The 22,829-nt window shown below is 41.2% G+C and overlaps 1 protein-coding gene across 2 annotated transcripts in view; it reads right to left on the bottom strand.

Moving 5' to 3' along the window:
- Positions 1–9,401: 9,401 nt before the first annotated feature.
- The window catches only part of ptprn2 (protein tyrosine phosphatase receptor type N2), a 156,036-nt gene continuing 142,608 nt past the window's right edge, over positions 9,402–22,829 (bottom strand). For both annotated transcript variants that reach the window (XM_085468240.1, XM_085468241.1), the window contains exons 16-22: positions 22,467–22,544; positions 19,495–19,614; positions 18,502–18,668; positions 15,938–15,991; positions 14,861–14,925; positions 12,850–12,923; positions 9,402–10,859 (exon numbers count right to left, since the gene is read on the bottom strand). In XM_085468240.1, coding sequence (XP_085324366.1) covers positions 10,788–10,859; positions 12,850–12,923; positions 14,861–14,925; positions 15,938–15,991; positions 18,502–18,668; positions 19,495–19,614; positions 22,467–22,544 — 630 coding nt within the window. In that variant the 3' untranslated portion in view covers positions 9,402–10,787. The remainder of the gene's footprint in view (positions 10,860–12,849; positions 12,924–14,860; positions 14,926–15,937; positions 15,992–18,501; positions 18,669–19,494; positions 19,615–22,466; positions 22,545–22,829) is intronic.

Genomic DNA, 22,829 nt, shown 5'->3' with positions numbered 1-22,829 from the left:
GAGTCCGTGTCTCTTGTTTGCTTTTGGCCCACTTTGCACCAGAAAGAGGAAACCAGCAGCTGAACAACAGCAGCACATTTAAGCTTGATCAGCTGTTGTTAGAATGTATTTAATATTACTTTCTACTCGAGGATCTTTTTCTACGTAGCTGACGCTGGTAGCTGTGCAGGGGCGGATCTAGCAAAGTTTAGCCAGGGGGGCCGATAGGGCATTAACAGGGAAAAGGGGGCACAAAGACATACTTTTCTTTCTTATTCTCATTTAAAATGTCTTGTTTTTAATAATTAATTATCTGACACCCAAAGTTTTAATTTGATGTAAAATGAATAGAAGTCAATTACTGTATATAGTAACTTTTAAGTCTAATATACCCTAGTAAGCTATAGTACTTTTTCCTTTGGGAAGGTACCATCTGTGCAGTCTGCAATTTTGTTGAAGAAAGCTGTTGAATCTATTTAATATTTCTTGAAAAATAATTGATTTCTGTGCATTTTTTTTCACACTGCATCAAATTAAGGTTGATTACGTCGATTAAGCATCATGAGGTGGCGCGTGAGGGGTGGTTCCCTATTTTTTATTTATTTATTTTTGTTGTTGCTGGGAGTTGGAACCCTATTAGTTAGGTTGCTTAATATTTATGCTAAGTACTCTTTAAAATACCAGAATAGGGAGGATGGTGTAGGTTTAAGTTTATTAGATTGATCAGTATTGCTGAACTATGAAATATTCTCTTTTGCATACAGGTATAACAGAATAGCTTTAGTGTAGTTGTTGTTTTAAACTTGAGTATGAACTTATACAAAATGCAGCAAGATATTTTAAAAACAGTTTTGTTGATTAAAAAACACTATATCGGATTCATATCGGTATCGGCAGATATCCAAATTTATGATATCGGTATCGGACATAAAAAAGTGGTATCGTGCCATCTCTAGTAGGTTCCCAGTCATCCACGTCATGGTAGTCATAGTTGCTTGAATTGATGGTAACTGGACTTTTTAACTGGTAATTTTGGGAGAATTTCTGGAGAAACCAGGGACAAGGCTGAAAATCTATATTGGCTGATGATCTCTTGACCCTCATGTGGCACTGCACTAAAAACAGGCAGATTTCTGTCATGGAAATCACCGCAGGGGCTCAGAAACACTTAAAGAAATGCAGGTTAAAGCTCTATCATGCAAGAAGGTGTGAAGGGGAAATATCTTCTTTAAGCCAAACCTCATTTAAAATGGACTGAGGCAAAGTGGAAAACTGTTCCTTGGTCTGATGATCTGAAATTCTTTTTGGGAAAACATGGACCTCTGGACTAAACCACCGGGCTTGTTATTCATGCGTCATACTACATACAAAAGTCTCTGATGTATGAGGGTGCATTAGTGCCTGAAAAGGCATCATCATTACAGAAAGATATATGCAGATGTTAGAGCAATATATGCTCCCATTAGAAGATGGTTTCAGGTGAGGCCTTGCATATTGCAGCAACAAAATGCTAAACTATTACAGCATGATAATAAGTATAGTAGGAGAAAATTGGCTTTCATGCAGTTTACCAACTGTAAACTGTCCCAACGTTTTTTAATATGCATTACTACCATTAAATTCAAAATGAGCTCATAATTTTCATTAAATAGCATCATTTCACTGATTATTCATTAGATATTTTCTCTCTTCTCTTGTGAATAAAATATGGATTTATGAAATCACTGAGTTCTGTTTTTGTTTATTTTATTTGCATTTTACAAAACGTCCAAACTTCATGCAGTTACTGAAGTTTACCTCTCAAATGCGTTTGTGGCGTAGCTTCTTCTTTAACATTTGTAATGCAATTATCTGACAAACAAAATCACTCGCGCTGCGGTTATTTCACTAACAGCACATTCAAGAAGCCTGCGCTCCATTTTTGGCACGTGAGTGATACTTGGCATGTGTGTGGATGCATCTTGCTAATCAAGTTTGCCAGTACTACCTGATAATTTAAGCTCCTTTTCCATTAGTACCTACTTGGATTGACTCACCACTGATCACCACGATTCGACTCGGATCAACTGGTTTTCCATTGCAATCCAGTACTACCTGCTCGAATCGCTTGGAACCGTGCAAAGTCGATCCGAGTAGCACTCCTAGTAAATTAACGAGTCATTGCACAGTCTCACAGTAACCCTGATAACATATGTGGTTAAGAAAACAGATGGATGACATTTAATAATTCAGATTGCATCATTATAACCTAATAAAGAAAGAGGAGTTAAAGACAGAACAAAACATATTTCTTTAAAGATTTAGCCTGAAGCTACAGCACACTACTGCAGTGCTAAGATGTAATAAAATCAGATCTGTTTCCATCTCACTTTATGCGCATTGCTGCCAAACATCACACTTAATAAGGTTTTTAACATTCATATACACTAAAAAAAAAAAGAAGCTTGTGTGACTCGGCGGGGGTCCATATTTTAGACCACAATTTCGTGCATGCGTTAACTATGAGTGTTAAAGAAGATGAGTTTTCTTAGGATCAGCAATTTGAGGAGCAGCAAAAGTAGAAGAGGAGAGTCGCTAGCCGGCAGTGCCAAGTTAAAAAGCTTGTTTGTTTCTTAAGAAGATCAAAGGTATTGAGGCCTTGGACAGACATGAGAAGAACAGCCTCTGCAATCTGCTCTCCATTCACTCCCAACAACACCAGCAAAGAAAAACAAGGCTTTTCTCTTTGGAAAAATCCTGGAAATCATCCCAGACAGTGTTTTAAACAAGCAAACGCTCTGGGACTTCCCAACCCCTCTCCACGGGGAAATGACATGTTGGTCAGCATGTTGTTTGCTATCACTCAAAAGTCCAGTAATCTGCAGGTGTAGTTTTTGCAGACAGGAATGCTAAATTAGCTTCCAAGCCTTGCACCCCAAAGCCGATATTTAAAAAAATATGCTGCCTCAATATCCATTTGTCCATTGAGCCTATCCGAGCTAATAAAACAAGTCTGAATTTCAAAGCATCTGATGCAGCTGTTCCCAATACATTTCTGTAACCTCTGAGTTTGGATTTGCATCACTACCACTTAGGCTGGCAAGTACTTAATTTCATAGGTTCATACAATATGCCCATTTTTATGCAGTCATCAGCTTTACTCTTAAAAAATAAAGAAGCATCTTGATGCACGTGGTAGAGGTGGAGATCGATGCAGATATCAATGCCAACGCATGTAATGGTACTGGATCGATACTTTCTCTCCTCTTAGTTCGGTATGTAGCTCCCTAAATTGTGTTAAATTAATTATTATTATGGAAATGAAAAAATATACCACAAACATGCACTGTGACAGTCATGCTGACTTTATTTACAGCCTATAGCACACTTAAACAACAAGAGCCGACCCAAAGTGCTTCAGAGACAGACACATTTACGTTTCAGTTTCAAAATATGCAAAAAGCTGAAAGGTGTGTTTTGCTGTATTAAGTCATTATTGTGGAAAGTAAATATTACAGTGATTTAGTCGTCATTAAAAAGTGTTCAGAATTTGCAAAAAGACGATGATTCATCTTATAAATCATGACACAAACACACATAAGCTGCACTTATGAGTAAATGTAAGTATCAGCAATACTGGCCCTGTATTTACTTGGTATCATAGGAAGACCAAAATTTGCAGCATCAAAGAGGACTAGCATGTGGGGCGCCAAACTCGCTGATCTTCACTTTTAAAAACAATATTCATATATATATATATTTTTTTAGCCACTTGGGGCAACAATCAAGTAAATCACGTGAAGAAGCACCCCATCCTGGGAAATAGACAGCACACAGAAATATTCCTTTTTTTAATTTAAAAATAACTGAAAAAAACTCATGGACAGCTAAAAATATAGCTACACAGACAACATATTAGCATATTTTTACCTTTTATGGCAGCCTGTTAAAACAGCTATTGATCAATTGGCTGTAATTTTGTTCTTCACCATCTTGAAAAAAAACTATTTGACTTTGTGCTGTTAATCTGCTCGTTTCTAACCTAAATTTGATGGCAGGTACATAATTGTTTCATACTAGTTGTGATGTGTTAAAATGAAATACTTAAGCCTTTGAATTATGACAAGTAGAAAGATGCTTTCAAAGCTCTTCAAAGCTGAGGGAAAATCCAGTTCAAAATAATTTGTAAGACTTTAATGTAAATAAAACAGCTAATTAAGGCCTCACATTTAACTGACGCTATGAGAGGCAACATATTGACTAAGAAATGTTTTTGTTTATGTGCTCACTTTGAATTTGACACGAGCAACTCATAAGTTTGAGACAGAGACAACAGAAGACTGGAAGACTTTATAATGATTTAAAAAAAAAAGCACAACTACTGGAACAGATCAGAGCTAATTAGTGTAACTGGAAACAGGTCAGTAACATGATCGGATGGAGGGTTCACCATAAGCATTTTAAAAATACCTTTTTGTCCTCATATCAGATTGGTAAGAGTTGGTTTTCAGTAGTACCTGTTTTTTGCTATTTGTTTTGAAATAATACAAAATACGTCCATCTCACTTGAAACATTTTGTTATTTATTGACATTTGACACACCAGCTGCCCGTGTGTCTCAGTGCTTACGCGCTACAATATTAATTACTGTTAGGATATTATTGGTTATAAAACTACAGTGTTGGACGTGTTTGTTTACTGTCAATAGCTTCGTGATAAGTACTTTCTGAGTAACTGGTGCAAAAATGCTTAAAAGTTTAAATGTTAAAAAAAACACTCAGTGAAAAAAAGCTTGTTGGACAACAGTCTACTGTCTGTCCCCCACTCCAGATTTAAACTCAGAGGAGATTGTGCACTCTCTGTAACTGTGAAGCAACACAGTCAAATTTGATCCTTTAAAACTAGACTTAAAATGTATTTTTATTCATTGGCACATTGGTCTGATTTGCTTACCGTGTCTCCTTCTTTTTTGACCATGACTGTACATGTTTAGCACTTACTTTCATGTACTTTCCTTATTTCTTAAGTATTCCCTTATTTATTTATTTACTCGACTTCTTATACATTGATGACAGATAAGCTAAAGTTAGCTACAGGTCCTGCGCTAGATTTAGCTTTCAGGACATCAAATGGAGACCATGGCACTGTGACATCTGTGAAGGGACCATTAGGATGAACAAACTTGCTTGCAATATTTCCCCCCACCCAAAATGATGTCTTTGTTCCAGTGAAAATACATCTATACATCCACCCGTTGGTTTTCTTCCACTTATCCCACTCATCCTGACCCTATCTCTAAAGAAGAGGCTAGCCACCCTTTGGAGAAATTATCATAATTTGTATCCACAATCTCGTTCTTTTGGTCACTACCCAGAGTTCGTGAGCTCAGGTGAGGGTAGGGGCGTAGATCGACCGGTAAATCGAGAGCTTCGCTTTTACACTCAACTTGCTTTTCAACACAGCAGAGGAGGAATTTAAGTATCTCGGGGTCAATGACTATCTGGGTCATTTAACAAAGACAATTCCAAACTACAAGGATTGGTGGTAAGAGTCCAGGTAGAAAAGTGCTTCCTGCAGTCCAAACCCATCCAGACCCATCCAGACCCATTGTCCACTGAGAACATTTAGTACAATAACAAATGTAAATCCAACAAAGGAGGCGCTGAACTCTTTAGAATCTGTTTTGTCTTTGCAGGTTGTTCCAGCGTTTTGGGAAACAGGGACCTATAAAAATGTTAATTATGGCCATTTCTGTGTCTGTAGGAAATAGAAAAGTGAGCCAGGCTTGTTGCTTATTCTTACCACAATCATACCGCCCTTGTGTAATCCTTTTTTGTATAATTATTTTGTGACTGAACATAATGTTTGCATATCTAATATATCAATTATGTATAAAAGTCCCACAAAAAAGTAGCTCTGTGTTGGGAATACAGCTATCCAAAGAGAAACTGATGGTAGGACTTGCATTTTCTTCTAAAACGCCATGAAGTGTGTCAGAAGCACTGAGAGCCAGCAGTGATTACAATAAACCACAGAGACATCATCAAAGAGTGGGCAGGAGCTGTAAGACTCGCTGAGGTCCGTGGCTGAAAAGGCCTACTCGACGTTGTTGGCGGTGTAGAGGCCTCTCCGAGGGACCGGCGCTCTGTTTTAATCTGCTCGTTTCAGGACTGAGCGATTCATCGGCTTTGAGATGGCTTCACTTCAAAAGTCTCTCCTACAATATGTGTTTCCTCATTTCATGCCTGTGACTTTTCACTTTTGTGTCATTCCTGCAGTTCGCCTTACATCTTTTCTCTTTGGTGGCAGGAATTTAGCGTCTTGCCAGGGCTGGTATGCGAGTATTTTCTGGTGGCATCATGATTACACAGTCGTTTGCCTACTTTACATACATTTATATCCCTGTGATATGCCAGCACTCTTTTACAACAGCCAGATATGCTGATTTTGACGGATCTCACTCCAAAGACTTATCCGAGCTTAAGCAGCAATTTAGAAATCCCTAAATTAAAAATCACTTTGAGTTAAACCGAGCATCCAAAGAGGCGATGCACAGTATCTAATTTTGACTTTTTCAGAACGCATTAATCCTCCCAAATGGGAGCTGACAGGATATCACAAGCTATTGTAGCACACCAGATACCTCAGGAAGCAATTACCATGAATACATTTTCTAATAAACTTGTACCCATCAGATGATAAGCAATTAAACATGCGTAATTATGGCTTCCATACAGTAATTTCTAAGCTGATTAGGTTTGTGTGCTTTACAACCTGAATGGGAGAATATTAATAGTGCTTTGGTTTGGGGTTGCTGGTTAGTGGTGGCAGCTCATCAGCGAATCATATGCAAATGAGGCCTCAGGAAGTGCATGAAGCCTCATTCCCGGCTATTAGAACTGTCAGGGGAGGGAGGGACATGTCAACGGGCAACGCACGCATGCTTGAATATCCATTCACACTTAAAGAACCCCACGCACCCATTGTTGAAAGGCAGGAAATTATATATTCTCTTTGCATGCTTCTCTATACTTTTTGTAGACTAATATAATCCTTATTGTACTTTCTGCCCAAGTCCTCTAGTTTTACAGTTTTTAATGGGCTGATAAGCAGCCAGTGTGTTGGCTGATTTATTATAAGCAGCATATGGATACTTCTTGTTTTGTTTTGATATTTATTTAGGTATCAGTTTCTAATAAAGTAACTTTAACATAAAGTTCGTAAACCGTGAGCAATGACTTTATTTGGATCAGTTATAAACCCTTAAGGATCCTGATCTTTGGATCATCACTTGATGCATGATTACTTATGCCCCACCCACTTCCTGTTCAAATCTCCTCTTTGAGAGGGGCAGCAAATCAAATGACAGTTGACTTAAAGTGGACATGAGACACTACATGTGCTAAGCATGGATTCCCACCCTAAAAATGTATGACAGCTTTAACACTGTCTTTAAACTGGGTTAAAAAAGTAATTGCAGGTACATCTTTTGGAGGAAGTATACCATCACCTCATGCAAGTACAGAATATGACGGCACTGTGTTGGTTAGCTGCTGTTTATAGTCCTAATGGTAAATGGACTAATAGTGTCTTGTACTCAATTTGAGTTTGAATTTCTACTACAAGTCTCATTTACCCACACACATTGATATGGTGCTTTTATCTATATCTAAACACTTTTGTCTAACATTTACACACCGCACTCCGATTGGTGCAACAATAAACTACTAGGTGTTCAGTATGTTCCCCAAGGATACTTTGACACATGGACAGGAGGAGCTGGGGATCCATTCACCGATCTTCAAATTGGTAGACAGCCCACTCTATCACCTGACCCTGCCACAGTGGTTTGTATTAAGCCTCAGTCACATCGGCCTAGTGACTGGTCGTTGACACCACTGGTGACCTCAGGTGGCTAAGGAAAATGTGTATTCTCCGTCTGGCTCGTTTGCTGGAGGTTACCGACTGTTTCCGAGTGAAATCAGCCCTTCTTGTAAGTGCTTTGGTTGAGAGCAGATTAGCACAGTCGTCTTTGGATTTTATCTACACTTGCTAACACTTGCTAACTAACCAGCGAGTGGCAGTTAACCTTCCTCAAGTGTTCATCATTGGGCAGCTGCACTGAAATGATAGAACAGCTCAAATGTTTGTCATGATGGGTGATCAGAGGGCCTGTGTTAAAAAGGTTTTCTATGGGGACGTATTAGGCAACCTTAGCTTGATAAAAATCATATTAATCAGACCTCTGATAGACCAGTATCAGCTAAATCCTTTGAGAGGGGCAACCAATCAAATGAGAGTTGGGGTTTAGTTAAAATTGATCCATAAAGCATTTTTTAAACTATGAAACCAATCATAGTCACCCCTAGTCAACATTGCCTTTTTAGAAAGAAAGACTTTTATCTTATATTACTATTATTTAATTAAAGACTCATGAGGTATACATGCTACTCATGTGTACTACGTATCACACTCTCTGTGACTTGTAACATAACACTGTTGCTGCCTCTTTAAACACACTTGTATTATTGTCCCTGTATCACTGTTTATTGTCAAAATTCAAGATGAATTCAAATGCAGTAAACAATCATTTGTAATCACATGTACTTAAGCTACACAATAATGGATAAAGTTAGCTCTTTGGTGTGTATCAATTGACTGGGGATCTCTGGGAGATGTGGCCAAAAGCTTCTGAGAACCAAGTAAGTGGAGATTTTAAAGATTTTTAATCCAGTCTGTGTCCTTTAGTTTGGCATCAAATGATTCTTGAAGGGCTCCCTTAAAGATTTAGCGTGTCACCAATTTGCGTTAATATAAGAAAGAAAACACAAATGATTGAAAATACCCCGAAAGGCACACTTACGATTGTGTGACTGTCGTATATTAGGAGCAAATTTGTCTTCACAAAAGACTCTTTGAGACAGTTTTATCAGCCATTGTTTGCAGGTGCAGCTGTTTGCAGCGATTATGGTCTAATAACAGATTGTACTCCACCTCCCATTTCTAACAGCAGACAGACAAACCCCTGCAACAAGAGAAACTGCAGACAAAACACACAAAAATAAGAAAAGAGGCTGTCTGTTGTCAATTAGCTGAACGTGGCATCCTCCAGTAAACACTGATTGAGGTGGACTCTGACTGACTGAACTTTCTCCTCTCTGTAATATTGCAGGAGGACCTCCGTGGGTGAAATACATGACTGATTTCATTTCAAATCCCAGCCACTTTCTCCGCTGACAGAGCTGGTGAACCAAACATTTCATCTGTACAAACCTGCGACTCTCTCCCAGATACAAACCCTCGGGGAGCACCATATAGCTTTTTCTCTGTGACTTTACCAAGGCCGCCATTCAATCAAGTGACTCTGGCTGTGAGGGCGGCCTTCTCGCTGCCGTTTGTGCGTGCGCGAGTGTAGCAGACGTAACATCACACACGAGGCGGCAGAGCGGTATGGTCCGTTCGGATTTATTATCAATCTGAATATTACTTCTCACACAAAATATATAGTTCTCATTGAGGCTCTCGGTATACATCTTCAATAGCACTATGTAAGTTTTCATAAAGTCATTCGTGGTCTATACATGGAGGGATTAATCGCTCATGTTGCACAAAATGTCACAATATACCATACCAGTGATGGAGGGACAAAGAAATTTAGCAACAATCCCAATATAAGGTCTTCTTAAATATATTATTACTATCCATACAGCATGACAGTATTTCTAAATAGAAGCAATAACTATCTCAGTTAGTATATTTCACATTTACTGTTAACAGAGATGTTTATGCAACAAACAGTTGGTGGCGTCCGATGTAAAAACAATACAATGAGGAATAAGAGAACAGCTGATGTGTTTCACAACAATCATGACGTGTGGGGGGCTCGGAGTCGGATAACCTGCGGTTTAGAACGACAGTGAGATGTCTCGACCCAAAGTACAACAACGCACACGCTTCAACGTCTGTACACACGATGTAGTAGCTGATTCAGATCACAGAGGAGAAACGTGTGAGGAGCTACATCGATTCATTTAGAGGGTATAATCTGTACAATAATACGGGTTTTACAGGCAGGAAGTTCATTTAGTTTACATAGCACTATAGTTTAGAGCTGCAGTGATTAGTTGGGGGAGAAAGCAAAAAAAAGAAGAAGAAGAAAAGAAATGCCAATAAAACCTTTCTCTGATAAAACAATGGTTTATATCTCAAGATTTCAGACTGTTAGTCATATTAAAAAAATACATTTTCTTTTTTTTATCAACATTTCCTAAACTGAACGATTAACTGGGAAAATAACTGTTAGTTGCAGCCTTACCGTAGCATGTTTTAATTGTGCCGGAGATCATTTTCTAAGCTTTTTGCATCAGTTTTTTTCTTTTTTTTTTGCTCATTTTGGAACAAAAATCTTCACTTGACATCACGTAAACATCTCGTCAGTGGCACTAGGATGGTATGTTCAAAAAACCAACGTCACAGTTAAAGAGGACCGGGGTTCATACTGACAAAAAAAATCTCCCAGCGCAGCCGCTGATCGGACAGCACCGACTGACCGCGGATCAGCGGCCGTACGCTGAGGGAAATTTTGTGTATATGGATCCAGCTGAGATATCTGGCACGACATTCATAAGTATACAGTATATATAGAGGTGAAGAGGAGGCAGAGGGAGAAGAGGGAGAAACAGAGCGAGGAGAAGGCAGGCCAGAGAGAGATGTCAGTCTTGAGTGGGCAGAGGAAACCGGTGCTCAGCGAGCGAGAGGAAAGCATATGTGTGTGTGTGTGTGTGTGTGTGTTGGGTGTGAGGTGGTGGGGGGAGTGGGTTGCGATGGCTTCACTGAGGAAGTGCTTTCAGGATGGCGTTCACCTCTTCTGCCACGGCTGTCAGCGCGAACTCAAACTGCTCCTGAGGAGGAGGAGGGGGAAGGAGGATGAGGAGGAGGGGGAGGAGGAAAGGACGCAGGGAAGGAAAAGGAAGGATAAAAGTTTTACTGTGTGACCAAGTGGAATGGCATTTCAGAATGACTGGCAGCTCCCGACCCTGCCCCTGATGTGCTTGGCCACAGTCTAGAGGTGAAGGTGAGCCTCTCTCCGAGCTTTCAACTTAAAGTGTGTGAGCAGCCGGGACCAGCATCGATCCAGCCAGGTGTGTCTTAAAATGGAGCTTTTGAGTCAAGCTGTCTCTCAGCTTTCTCTGCTTGCCTGTGTGTATGTGCGCGCGCGCGTTTGAGTGTGCATTTGTTTGTGAAACCGACTCATAGTTTTCCCCGAGGAGCGCAAAAGAGGCCGATTGATGTTTGCCCCATGGACCTGGTGTTTTTATATTCCTCTCCTCTCTCCAGGCTGAGGGGCCACGGGGTCCTCTCACAGAGAAAAGGTACGTAGGAGTTTGGAGGGAACAGCCTTTAGATGTGTCAACACACAGGCTGCCATAGTCTGGCCTGAGGATAGGCTAAATCAATACAGAGGAGTCACTGGTGACCGTGCCTCTCGCTTTGCAGTGGAGATTATCTGGAGTGCCGATGTTTTCTATTTTTATGTGTCTTCTGAAGTTGTGATGGGGCCAGAAAATATGTAAGTACATCCATGTTTATCTCCATCGCAGTTACAGGTGCCCACATCTATTCCCAAGTTAGGTTTAAAGTTTTGTGCATTGGAAGAGAAAAAAACTAAGATACTTCTAAATATGAGGGTTTGTGCACGCTGTTCACCTTTACGCCACTGGGGGGAGATCAATCTCTGCTCGACAGATCACAAACGGATGTTAGTGAGGAAGGGGAAAAAAACAAAACGGTCACACATGTTGTAATTACTGCGTTTTGATGTCTGTCAAAAATTAGTAACCAGAGTAAGGGGAGAAATTAATGCCCCTTTTGTGAGCTTTGTCCAAAAATAAAACGGCAGCATCACGAAGAGGAGGGAAAAACAAAAAAGAACACGACTGGTTGCTCAATCGTCGAAACCTAACTGTGAATTTCATACCTCATTACAATGTAATTTCTGTGTAGACCCAGTATGAAGCCACAAAGTGGAATCAACAATAGTCTGATATAATTTCACTTAGACTCTTTTGAAGAAAAGAAAAAGCAGAGAGTGCCCGGAAAGCTTTCCTGCGCTGAGCAGAGCAGGGCCGTAAAAGCAGCATTAATGAACCATCGAGGAACACTCGAGTCTGTTAGCATAGCACCGGAGTCCATAAATATTATCACCCGGCTCTGCGTGGAGGTTCGCCTTTATTATTTTTATTATTATTATTCCTTTCCAATTACAAGAGAGAAACAAAAGACCCTTCCTCCCTATTATTTGCATTAGTGGATAAGAGGAAACGCTTTGTTCACACCCTAAACTGCTCCACATAATAGTGAGAGGTGAACGACCCGCTGTGTTAGGAACTGTTTGGACTAGACAGACAGATGCTGTATGAGACGAAGAGAATCTAAGAGAACATTTTTGATTACTTTGTTGCCATTTTTTTTGCAATATCAGCTGATTCCTCCTAAAAACTGACTCAATATCTTCTCATGTCTATTTAATTTGGTTGTATATTCTCCATGTTCTGGTTTTGGACTTCGTCACACTTTCTGATGGACATTTCTTTTGACATTTGAGATGTTACATGCTCAAGTCATGAATCTTACGATGCTGCAGTTTGAAAAATATTTCCGTGAGACATCTTGGCCATCCTTTTATTTTTGCAGCTCGTGAAATGTGGACTGTTGTTCTAATCCTGACGCGGTTATCAGTTACCCCATCGTTTCCCCAGAAATGATCCCATGTGCACGTGAAGCAGACAATCCTTGGTGTTGAATGGCTGCAAACCCTCCTCCCGCTCTCCTTTCTCTCTGCCCCCCCTCCCCCCCACACACACTTCTCTAACTCAAAGCCGGGGACCTTACCTTTGTCTGGACCATGCCAGCTCTCTGGTCTCTCAAGTGCTCCAGGGTAGCGGCAATATCAATCTCTTTAGCACCTGCAACAGACCAAAAATTGGACTGAGTTCAAAGCAGTGGAGTAATCCAGCTCACATCTGTCAATCTCTCTTTATACTGGGCTCCCTTTGGAAGAGCGCAGCAATTGAAAATTATTACATTCATCCCTCGAAAGACTTGGACAAGAGCCACTGACTGTTTCTCGATAAAATATGCAAGAGGATATTTTTGGGCCCTGGTGCAATAATGCATTCAAACACACCACACACTGGCTTCCATGTGAGAGTCGTGTTCAAAAACCGGTTTAGATGATGTCCATGTAGGCAGTCCACTAATATCCAAGAGTGTGCACGTGCACATATCAGCAAATTAATTACAATGATTTATAGCAGATCTGCAGCAGTCATTCTGATGATTAACCCATGCAACAGTTGCCTGCCTTCAGCAGGGATCAGCTGCTGTTGAGCCTGTTTTGGCTTCACGAGTCTGTGAAGTTAATCTGGAAATCTTATTCCACTTTCAGATTTATGGATTGCGAGCAGCATGCCAGAGCTCATTTGAGGAAACTGACATAGAGAGATGTAGAGAGCAAAACCCGAAGAGAGAAAAAGGGAGAGAGCCCCTGAACTCTCAAGATGGTTTTCAAAGTGAGGCAAAGAAAGGAAGCAAAGGAGATGGAGCAAGAGCGTGAATGTATGTATGCGTGTGGGTGAGCGAGAAAGAGACAGAAAAAGCGGGATTTAATGCGGCTGGACTTAGTACTCAAAGTGCTCCAGTGCTTTGACAAGACTTTCATGTCTTAGATGGGCTGAATTCCAAAGTTAGGCTGGAGAGAGGCTCTCAGAGAAAAAAAAAAGCTTTGGAGAGCGAGATTATGTATATTTTATATATCTGGTTCAAGAGCAGAAAAGAAAGGGTTAAAAGAGACCGAGTGGCACCTTTCATCAGCACGGACAACAGCGAATTCATCACCGAACTACATGAACATAGTGCTGTTTTCCAGAGACGTGAGGGGAAGGTCTGCGTCCGCCTAACCTGCTCTAATGGAGCTGGATTGCAGGGGGAGGGCGAGCAGGCGGCGAGGGCAGAGGTCAAAGGATAAAGGGCAGGCTAACCTACGGGGGGGGGCTTAAGGTGCACAACAATAGATGTTTATGTCTCAAAAGAACTCAATAGACAAAGCTAACTGAGCATTTTTTTTATTCATGAACACTCTCTGGTCGACTCTTCTTATGCTGGCGTAAAGATTCAACTAAAAACTAAAGTTTTCTTTGTCACAGCGAGATTAAAAAAACAAATCCATCCTCAGACTCTTCCTGTTTTACATGTAATGACACATCCACACCACAAGGGTCATTTTCCTGTTGTTTTTTTTTGGCCGTTTTTAATATAAAGTACTAAAATTTGTGATTATATTAGAGACAACAAACACAGCCTGAAGTCCAAATGACTGACACTGATGATGTTCACAGTTTGTGGTTCACATCGGTATCAAGCGGGAACAAATGTCAACAATTCTCAGAGTGAAATTAGAGCGAAAGCCGCAGACCGCTAAGAATAAATCAAATCAAACTCAATAAGCACAATGCTGCCATTAAATATTAAATATTGATTCAAACCACTGGAGCAAATTGCAGATTCTGATTTAAAATGTATTTTGCCTTTAAACATTTTATTTCCATGCATGTGCTATCTAAATTCATGTCGCAGCTGCTGAAGCAGGTCAGCGTGGCGTGGAGGTAGCTTAAATAGATAATTACTAATGTGGGTTCCTTTCTCATTTCCCTTTTCTCTGTTTTCTCTTTGTTCTGCTCTCTCCACTCCTCTCCACGGCTTCGGTCTTCGCTGCCTTTCCAGGCCTCAGAAAAAGTCACCCTCTAATGCATCCCCAAGACCCTCTGTGGAAAATGAGAGGCTTTAGTGTTGCCGGGGCAACACTTCAAGCAGAAAGAGTGAAAGGGAAGCCATTGATCGTTACCTTTAGCCATCCTATTGAGGACCATGTCAATCAGAATGTAAGTCCCACTCCTGCCAGCTCCATCACTGCAGAGAGTCACAGAGAGAGAGAGAGAGATCATTAAGGCGGCAGAGTGAGATGCTTTAATCTCAGAGTGTTTTTCTTATAAGGAAACAAATTGCTCATTTACATCTGCATCTGCGCAAAGACTGTCGAGTATGTTTAAGCACAAATTAGCCCGAGCACACAGACGTGCGTTTCTCCGTTCGCGCGTCACGTGGTGGATAAAGATCTAAAAGGCAAAAATCAATAATCACACTTAACATTCCTGCGAAAATACCTGAGCAGATCTGAATATTTGATGATGCAATGAATGTGATTATGTTAAACCTTTGCACACAAGCGTACATGTGGTCTTGAGAGCTGCATGGCAATTGGAGAGAGGGGATTGGGTTTTCTAAGGCACACTGGGGACAAAGGCTTTTAAATGCATGCACCTCAGGAGCAGAGGAGAGGTTGAGAGGCCAGGGGCGGTTCGAGAACAGCTTTTTGGAGAGCCTTGCTTTTCCATTACTCCAGAGATAGCCCCATGAAAAGGCTTCCTTTGTGCCCACCGGCCATTCAGCGGCTCTGCATGTTAATTGCAAACAAGGCGTGGACATCGCTCTAATAAAGGCAAAGCCAATAAAACAGGAGAGCGGCCCGAGCGCCACAGCTTCATTAATCCACTGCTAGACACTCAGTCCATACAGCTCCTTCAGAGGGAGAGCAGGCTTACTGGCCCCACACATGACTTAACAGGATGTGACTATTAAAAGTGACCAGACAGATACCTGGTGTTTAATACGAACCAATCAAGGCCAGTTAACTAACTCAACCAAATGGGAAATGGGAGTGTATTCGGCTGTGCCATGTTATTTACATAAGAACACAGTGAGCGGACTAAACAGCAGCTCCGGTGGAACCAGACAGAGTGAATGGACTGAGCGGGTTTAAGTAAACAGCCTCTCTCCTCCAACACATAGGCCACGACAAACACTCTCTGTCCCAAAGCAGCAGGGTCAGCCGCTGTCACAGGGTTCAAACGGTTATACTTGCCTGCAGTGGACAATTATCGGGCAAGATCGACCTCTGTAGCACTTGTTAACCTTTCTGAAATAAAAAAAAGAGAGAGAAAAGTTATTGTCATTGCAAGCTTGGCATTAAGCTGTCTTAAGTGCACAGGCTGCTACATCGATTCAGGAAACAATTCTTTTATTTATTTCTTTTTCTTGAATAATAACAATAATAATCAAAACAAATGTGAATCGTGAGGGACTTGGGGCGCTGTGGCCTGGACGAAATTAATGACGGCAATAATCAAAGGGCCAAACACAACCACGAAAGACGCTCCCTCATGTCAATCAATCCCGTTAATTTGAGCGCAGAGAGAGAGAAATCTGTGTCGCACCCTCGTAAATAAATTGAGCATCATTTCAGGCGGCGTTATTGTGACATGTGGGTGATGGATGTGGTGGTGCGATGTTGTGATTTGCCGACCGCCGACGCATTAACCCGAGCCAATTACGAATGTTATACACCACAGGCACGGCGAAGGCCAACGAGCCTTTTCACACCCCGCCGTTGCCATGGAAACTGACTACACCGAGAGCTTCCGCGTCTTTCCATTTCCTCTCGTTTCCCACCTTTCGGTGACAAAATGAGAAGTATCTCATGGTATCTATAGCTGATCTAAGCTTGCGTGCACTAATATGTTACATATAGTAAGTATAATGTTTTGCATGAATAGAAATATTGATAGCTTGTGCTATATTTTTGTAGTTTTGCCATCTGAATGCTGTATTTGTGACCAAAATTCTTAATAGCACTTAACATGTTTACCAGTATTGAAAAGCACAGGTGTGTTTGACGTAACATCATTGTGAGCTGTGCTGTTTATCTGTGAAGGTTCCAATTATAGAGGACCAAAGCAGCCAAAATTACAGCCCCCCCCCCCCAAAAAAAAATAAAAAATAAAATTAAAATAAATAAATAAATAAATATTCATTATTTCTGATGCCCTCTTTGCCAAAACAGTGATTTATGGAAATCTGATGAAGATTATCAACGAGTTAATATCTGAGAATAAGTCAAAATTTATCAAAAAACTAAATATTTAATAAAATACATAAAATAACACAAATATGTGAATAAATATGGATATTAATACAAAGGTAAAAAAAAATGCCCAAGAAAAGTAAAAATCTTATAGGTTTATTTTGGTGCATTTAATGGCATATTTTGTTTGTTTTACCATATTTGGTCCTCCATACTTGGTGACTTAAAGTTTATTAAAATACATGTGCTAAAAAACTGGACATGATAGAACTCTTTGCAATATAATTCGATGCTTATTTGGGAGTAGAAGTGTTTTCTTTTTGATGCTTTTTTTCTTTGCACTTTTATGTGAAATCACATTGCATACTAATGCATACATTTTAATAATCTTGTTTGATATCGGAAGCATGACTAAATCAGAACACGCCTTCAGTGTAACAGCATACAGAGACGGTTGGAGTTCCCATGCAAGCCAGAGGAAGGAACAGTGTGAGGCAGAGGAGGAGGAGGAGGTGGAGGAGGGAGACTTAGAGTGGAGTGAGAGAAAGACAGTTTGTGCACAGGCCTGGCTGAGGAGACACAGTTTCCAATGATCACTTTTGTGACTATGCAACTGGGCTCATATTACTAGCTGCAACATCACAAAAATGACACTGGCAACCGCAAAATACAGAGTTGGCCAAAACCACAAAACCGTGAGTGTTGAGTGCATCGTGCGGATCTGAGACCTCTGAATCGCCAGAGAGCTCTAGATTCCCAATAACCTTCAGCAGCATTATCGGAGTTCACGGCAATTTAAGCGTGAGGGAGATCTCAACAGCAGGGCAAACAGTGTATATGTAATCAAAACACAAGAGAAACCATTACAGTGGTGTCTTAAACGTAGCTGACTGCAAGCAGATTAATTTGGAAGAATGGCAGCAACTCTGTCGAGAGAGGATGACACGATAAAACTACAGCTCCTCTTTTTCTTTCATCTGCATAACAAACCAGAGGGACAGGCTTCCATCTACAAATCAGATGCATCTATTCTTGCGTGGAGGGCTTTTCCTATCCCTCCTGGGTATTCCCAGAGGTGCTACTGCTGCTTTTCTACCAGAACATATTATATGGAAAACATAGTAAGGTTATTCAGTCACTAGCTTTCCCCCTCTCCCATGTTTTTAGTGAGACAGCTCTCGTTTAATTGGGTGTTTGAATTAGGTGGTGTTTTTTTTTTTCTTTCTTTCTTTCTTTTCTTCCCAAGCCAAGCCAGGCAGTGCGGGGCTGTTAATTTGCTGCATCACATGTGCTGGAGGGAGGTGAGGGAAATAGGCCCAAGATGAAAGGGATAGTACAGAAACACAGTCCTTATTAGAACAGCCATTCTCTAGGACACCAAAAGGCAGTGGGGCAAAAGGGAGAGGGACCAGAGAGGCGCTGACAGAATACAGAATATAAGGGAGGGTGATTAAGAACAAGCTCGGGACAAAGGCTGCTTAGAAAAAAAAAGGTGGAAATCTGTCTGAAAATCTGCTGAGCTGCAGTGTTTGTTTGAGGACCAACTGGCTGGATCTCCACTCTACCTGCGGAAGTCTAAGAGGGTCCTGGCTGAGCTGGGGATCCCACGGTCCATCCAGGACAGGAAGTGGAACTGAGTGACGGTGCGGGTCTCGTTAGTCTGCAGGTTCTTCAGGTAGAAGCTCCGTACCAGGAAGTCCTCACACCAGATGTGCTCAGACACCAAATTCACCTAAACGCAGACAAACAGAAAATCAGGTTAAGGAAGGAAATGAGGAACATGGACACCTTCTTATAGAAATGTCAGGGTTTGTTTTATGCCAAATATTTCAGTTTTCATTCACTTTTTAAAGAAATTAGAGGTGCACCGGTGTAACTCACAGACATAATAATGACCTCAGCCTGTCAGCAAATGGGATGGTTTTGGTGTCAGTGGGCGATTTGTCATCTATTGCATCACATCGCTTCCACCCAGGCTAAATATTCAAAGATGGTGTAACGATTGATGAAGGCGGGGTTGTGACTGTGAAACATCAGTATTGGTGTCATCCCAGAATTTCCCTAATAGAAAATAATACAGGAATCACAGTTTTGTGTGCTTCCTGCTATTAAATTAGAAACATTTTGTGGTGAAATGAGATGTGACTAAGACACCAAAGCACGTGGGAATAATTTGGCCATTTTGATTGAACTGGGGCGTTGTTATTGTCGGTATTATTATGATAAAATAAGAGATTATTATGTTTTATAACCCTTTATGATTTTAAGTCTAAGATCCTGGAGGGACAGGCTCTCATACTGCTACCACAGTTTATAAATGCTACCGCTTAGCATGGAGTTTTAAGAATAGTATGAATAGATTTGTCTTATTTTTTAATGCTTCTCTTTACTTTTGGAGATTTACCCCCATAGCTTGCTCTTTTTCGCCCTTTTTTGATTGCTACTCTTCACACAAATTTCAGCACGTAAAATCCAAACCTAACTGCGTGGTTAGACACCAGCTGAAGTGGGAAAACATGTCTTTCGTGACCTTTCTGTTTAACCGCTTTCTCAATCACCTCGTATATGTGGTAGACGTCGGATCCCTCGTCGGGCCAGTAGTGGTGGCACTGCTTCACTCCATTCTCCGACAGCGGGGTCAGCATGACGATGACGACGCAGCCGCTCTCCCACACCATCTACACGCCAGAAAAGAGACACCCATCAGTCACACCCTGAGATGACAAACCCTTTCATATGCAACGTTCCAGTGGTCCTAACCCGCAGCGCCGAGAGCAGCGCCGAGAGCGTTACTGATACACGGCAGCGTTGTATTACAGAGAAATTGATTTCTTAATCTTCATCCAGGAAGTATGAATAAATGTCACCTCTCCGTGTGTGACAAATGATAAATGTTGGGCTCGAGCAGCAGGAGGGCGCGTCATGTGTCGCCCTCTCTCTCACGCTCTCAGTCGTCTGAGCGAGATCACAACATCTACTGCTCTGATGCTCCATTTCATCTTATCACAACCTAATGTGTCCTTGGGAAAAAAAAAAAAAAAAAAACAGGCCCACGGCAGCCATTAGGAAAATGAGGAGGAAACGTGGGTTTTATGATTGCTATAAAAACACAATGGCCTTGACTATACACTAATCACAAGCTTCTGTGATCCAGCCCAGTGGACACATTACACGCCAACTGTGCCAACTGTGCCAGGATGTGATGAGATTAGGCAAGGTGATAATGTGTGTGTGTGTGTGTGTGTGGGGGGGGGGGGGGGGGGGGGGGGGTATTATCCATTTAGTCTTGTACAATTTAGCAAATATTTGATGGTAGTATTCATATTTTCCACCTCCTATCTTCCTTTTTTTGTTTTTGTAATGGGATTAGCAATTTACAGGCTCCAAAAAAGACATACACCAGCTACACTTGATTTGCATAGACAAAAAACAAACTGAAAATGACCTGAGTTGTGCCTCTGTGAACTCATGCATGGCTTCTTTTTTTTTTTTTTGCATTCTGAGAAGGAGGGGAGGAAGGCCCAGCAGAGCTAAGGTAATAGCCAGGGAGGTGGAGATAGATGGAGGGGCAACGGATGAAGGGATGGAGGAATGAGGAGTGGAGGATTAGAGCAGAGCTGCCTTTCAGAGCACTGCCTGGGGCCGGTGTGGATTAGATAGGACACAGCAAAAGATTTGCACTCCTGCACGGTCCATTTGCATGAGAGTTGCCAGTGTTACCCCTGTTTGTTTACTTTTAATGGGGTAAAGAGTGTGTTTTTCCCTCATGCCACAATCCAAGGTTAACCATACTGAATAATGAATGGCTGCTAAGCATTCCCAGACACAGAGCTGATGTTCAGCGTGTCAACGTGTGGCTAATTTTCTATTATTTTTGCTTAATTGGGAAAGATTTAAAGATGAGTTAATGGCTAAGTAGCATTAGATAATGGAAATGGATTTATTCACCTGTATGGGAAAAAAAACAAGCAAACAAACAAACTAGCAGGCATATGAGAAAAAAAAACGAAATTATAATTAACGCCTTATTCATTTGAGGCACATTTTATTCCTATTTCAGCTGATGTGGCAATTAATGTACAATTTTCAGATAAAAGCCTTTGAGTTTTTCCTTTTTAATTAGTTTAAACACCACATGAGGGCAAAGCGTGTATGCGTCTACGTTTTGTGGGGAGGTTTAAGAAGTCATTTTACAACAAGTAAATATTCTCTGTTTGGTGTACAGCACCAGACCATGCTAAGCTTGGCTTCTCCACCCACCGCACAAATCGCGAGCAGCCTCCAACGTCTGTGCAAACACAAAGTCAGCACTATCATAATGATTCAAAATGAGTATCCGCTCAGTACAAGATGCAGAGTGCAGAGTGCAGGGCCAGCTGGTCTGTCAGGATTTATGCGCCACACTTTTACATCCTGGTCACGGCTAGCTGGAGTTACTTCACCATATGGAGGTGATGGGCCCACTAATTACAACAGTGCTGTCCTATTAACACATAAGACTGCCATTTGGCAACCATGCATCATTTAAGGCACACTTCCGCACAAGTTGACACGTTTTACAATAGCCTAGATCTGCTGATTGATTACAGGTCCCGCTGACATTTATGGACATGGAAAAGAATGCAAAATAGGCTTGAGGGGGAAAAGCCCCACTAATATGAGCAAATATCAGGATTATTTTAAATAACATTAGGTCTCCTGAGGCGTGTACAACTAGATCCTTATATAAAACTAAAAAGCTTCAGGTCTTGTGTACATATTCAGCTGCTGACACTTTTTGATTGATGAGTAGGAGCAGCAGCAGCACCATTACTTCTCTACCAAGTTTGTGCCTCTCATGAAATAACATTACATTTGAATGTAAGCATGCATTTTTCCTAAAAATATACAATTACCCTTCATCTTACCTCTGTTTGAGGGATGATTATGCTGTGCTGGAGCCACGGCTCCTATCACTCTTTCCAGTGTGTAAAGTTTGTTTCCGCAGACTGAGTGGGGTGAGAAGTGACTATGGGCTACAATTTCAAGAGTTTTCTCACCTTTGCTTGCTTACATTTGGGGCAAAGTGACACCATTAAAAAGACATCAAATTAGGGATCACACTTGGATCACTTGGATACAGATAGAAATCTGGCAAATCCAAGGAAAAACGGGAATACAACGACCTCTTTTGCACCAACGTGGTGCCAATTCGGCACACATTTCTGCAGGTCTGAGACCCGTGGTTTACAGAATCTGCGAGCTGAATATGCCAATTATTGTTGGATTTCTTGTGGCAGACCCTCACGTAGCCAGCTTTTTGGCACCAGCACTGGTCTTTTAATAGTAAAAATGAGTGGGACCAGTTCTAGATTGAGCTCTGGCATTGTGCCAGTGGAAAGAGCAAAGGAGCATCTTTTATGATTTCTAAATAAACTTAAGGATTCTGAATTATTAACAGAAACTGAGTACCTCTGCTGTGGTTCTTCCCTCACAGCTGTAGACACAAACAAATAAAAAGATGAAGGATGGACAGTTAATAGAGTTTTACCTGCCAGAAGTCTGCCACGGTGGAAGCTAGGGGACCCTGCGACGCGATGTAAGTAGGGTTGCGAGGGTCATGGTCCATCTGGGAGAGAGGGAACAGAGTGTGACGTAGTGTGTGGTTGGTGACTGGTGGATGAAAACATATTGTCTGGTTAAGACTTCCATGAAATCGTCCATCTGGATGCAGAAACGAAATGAGATCAGCATCTATTGATGTAAACACTTGGCTTTCATTCCTCCTGCAAACCCTGTCGTATTCAGGATGCGAGTATTTTTACGGGGGTGATTAGAGGAAACTGGGACATGGAAGTAACTGCATGCTGTTCGCTGGAAAAATGTGGATGTTAACACAAGCTGAACACATATT

This window comes from Copadichromis virginalis, linkage group LG9, assembly GCF_057382275.1.
Source record: "Copadichromis virginalis isolate Kocher_CV1m ecotype Utaka linkage group LG9, C_Virginalis_male_GT1.1, whole genome shotgun sequence".
Classification (NCBI taxonomy): domain Eukaryota; kingdom Metazoa; phylum Chordata; class Actinopteri; order Cichliformes; family Cichlidae; genus Copadichromis; species Copadichromis virginalis.
This window is presented reverse-complemented; position numbering and strand designations above follow the sequence as displayed.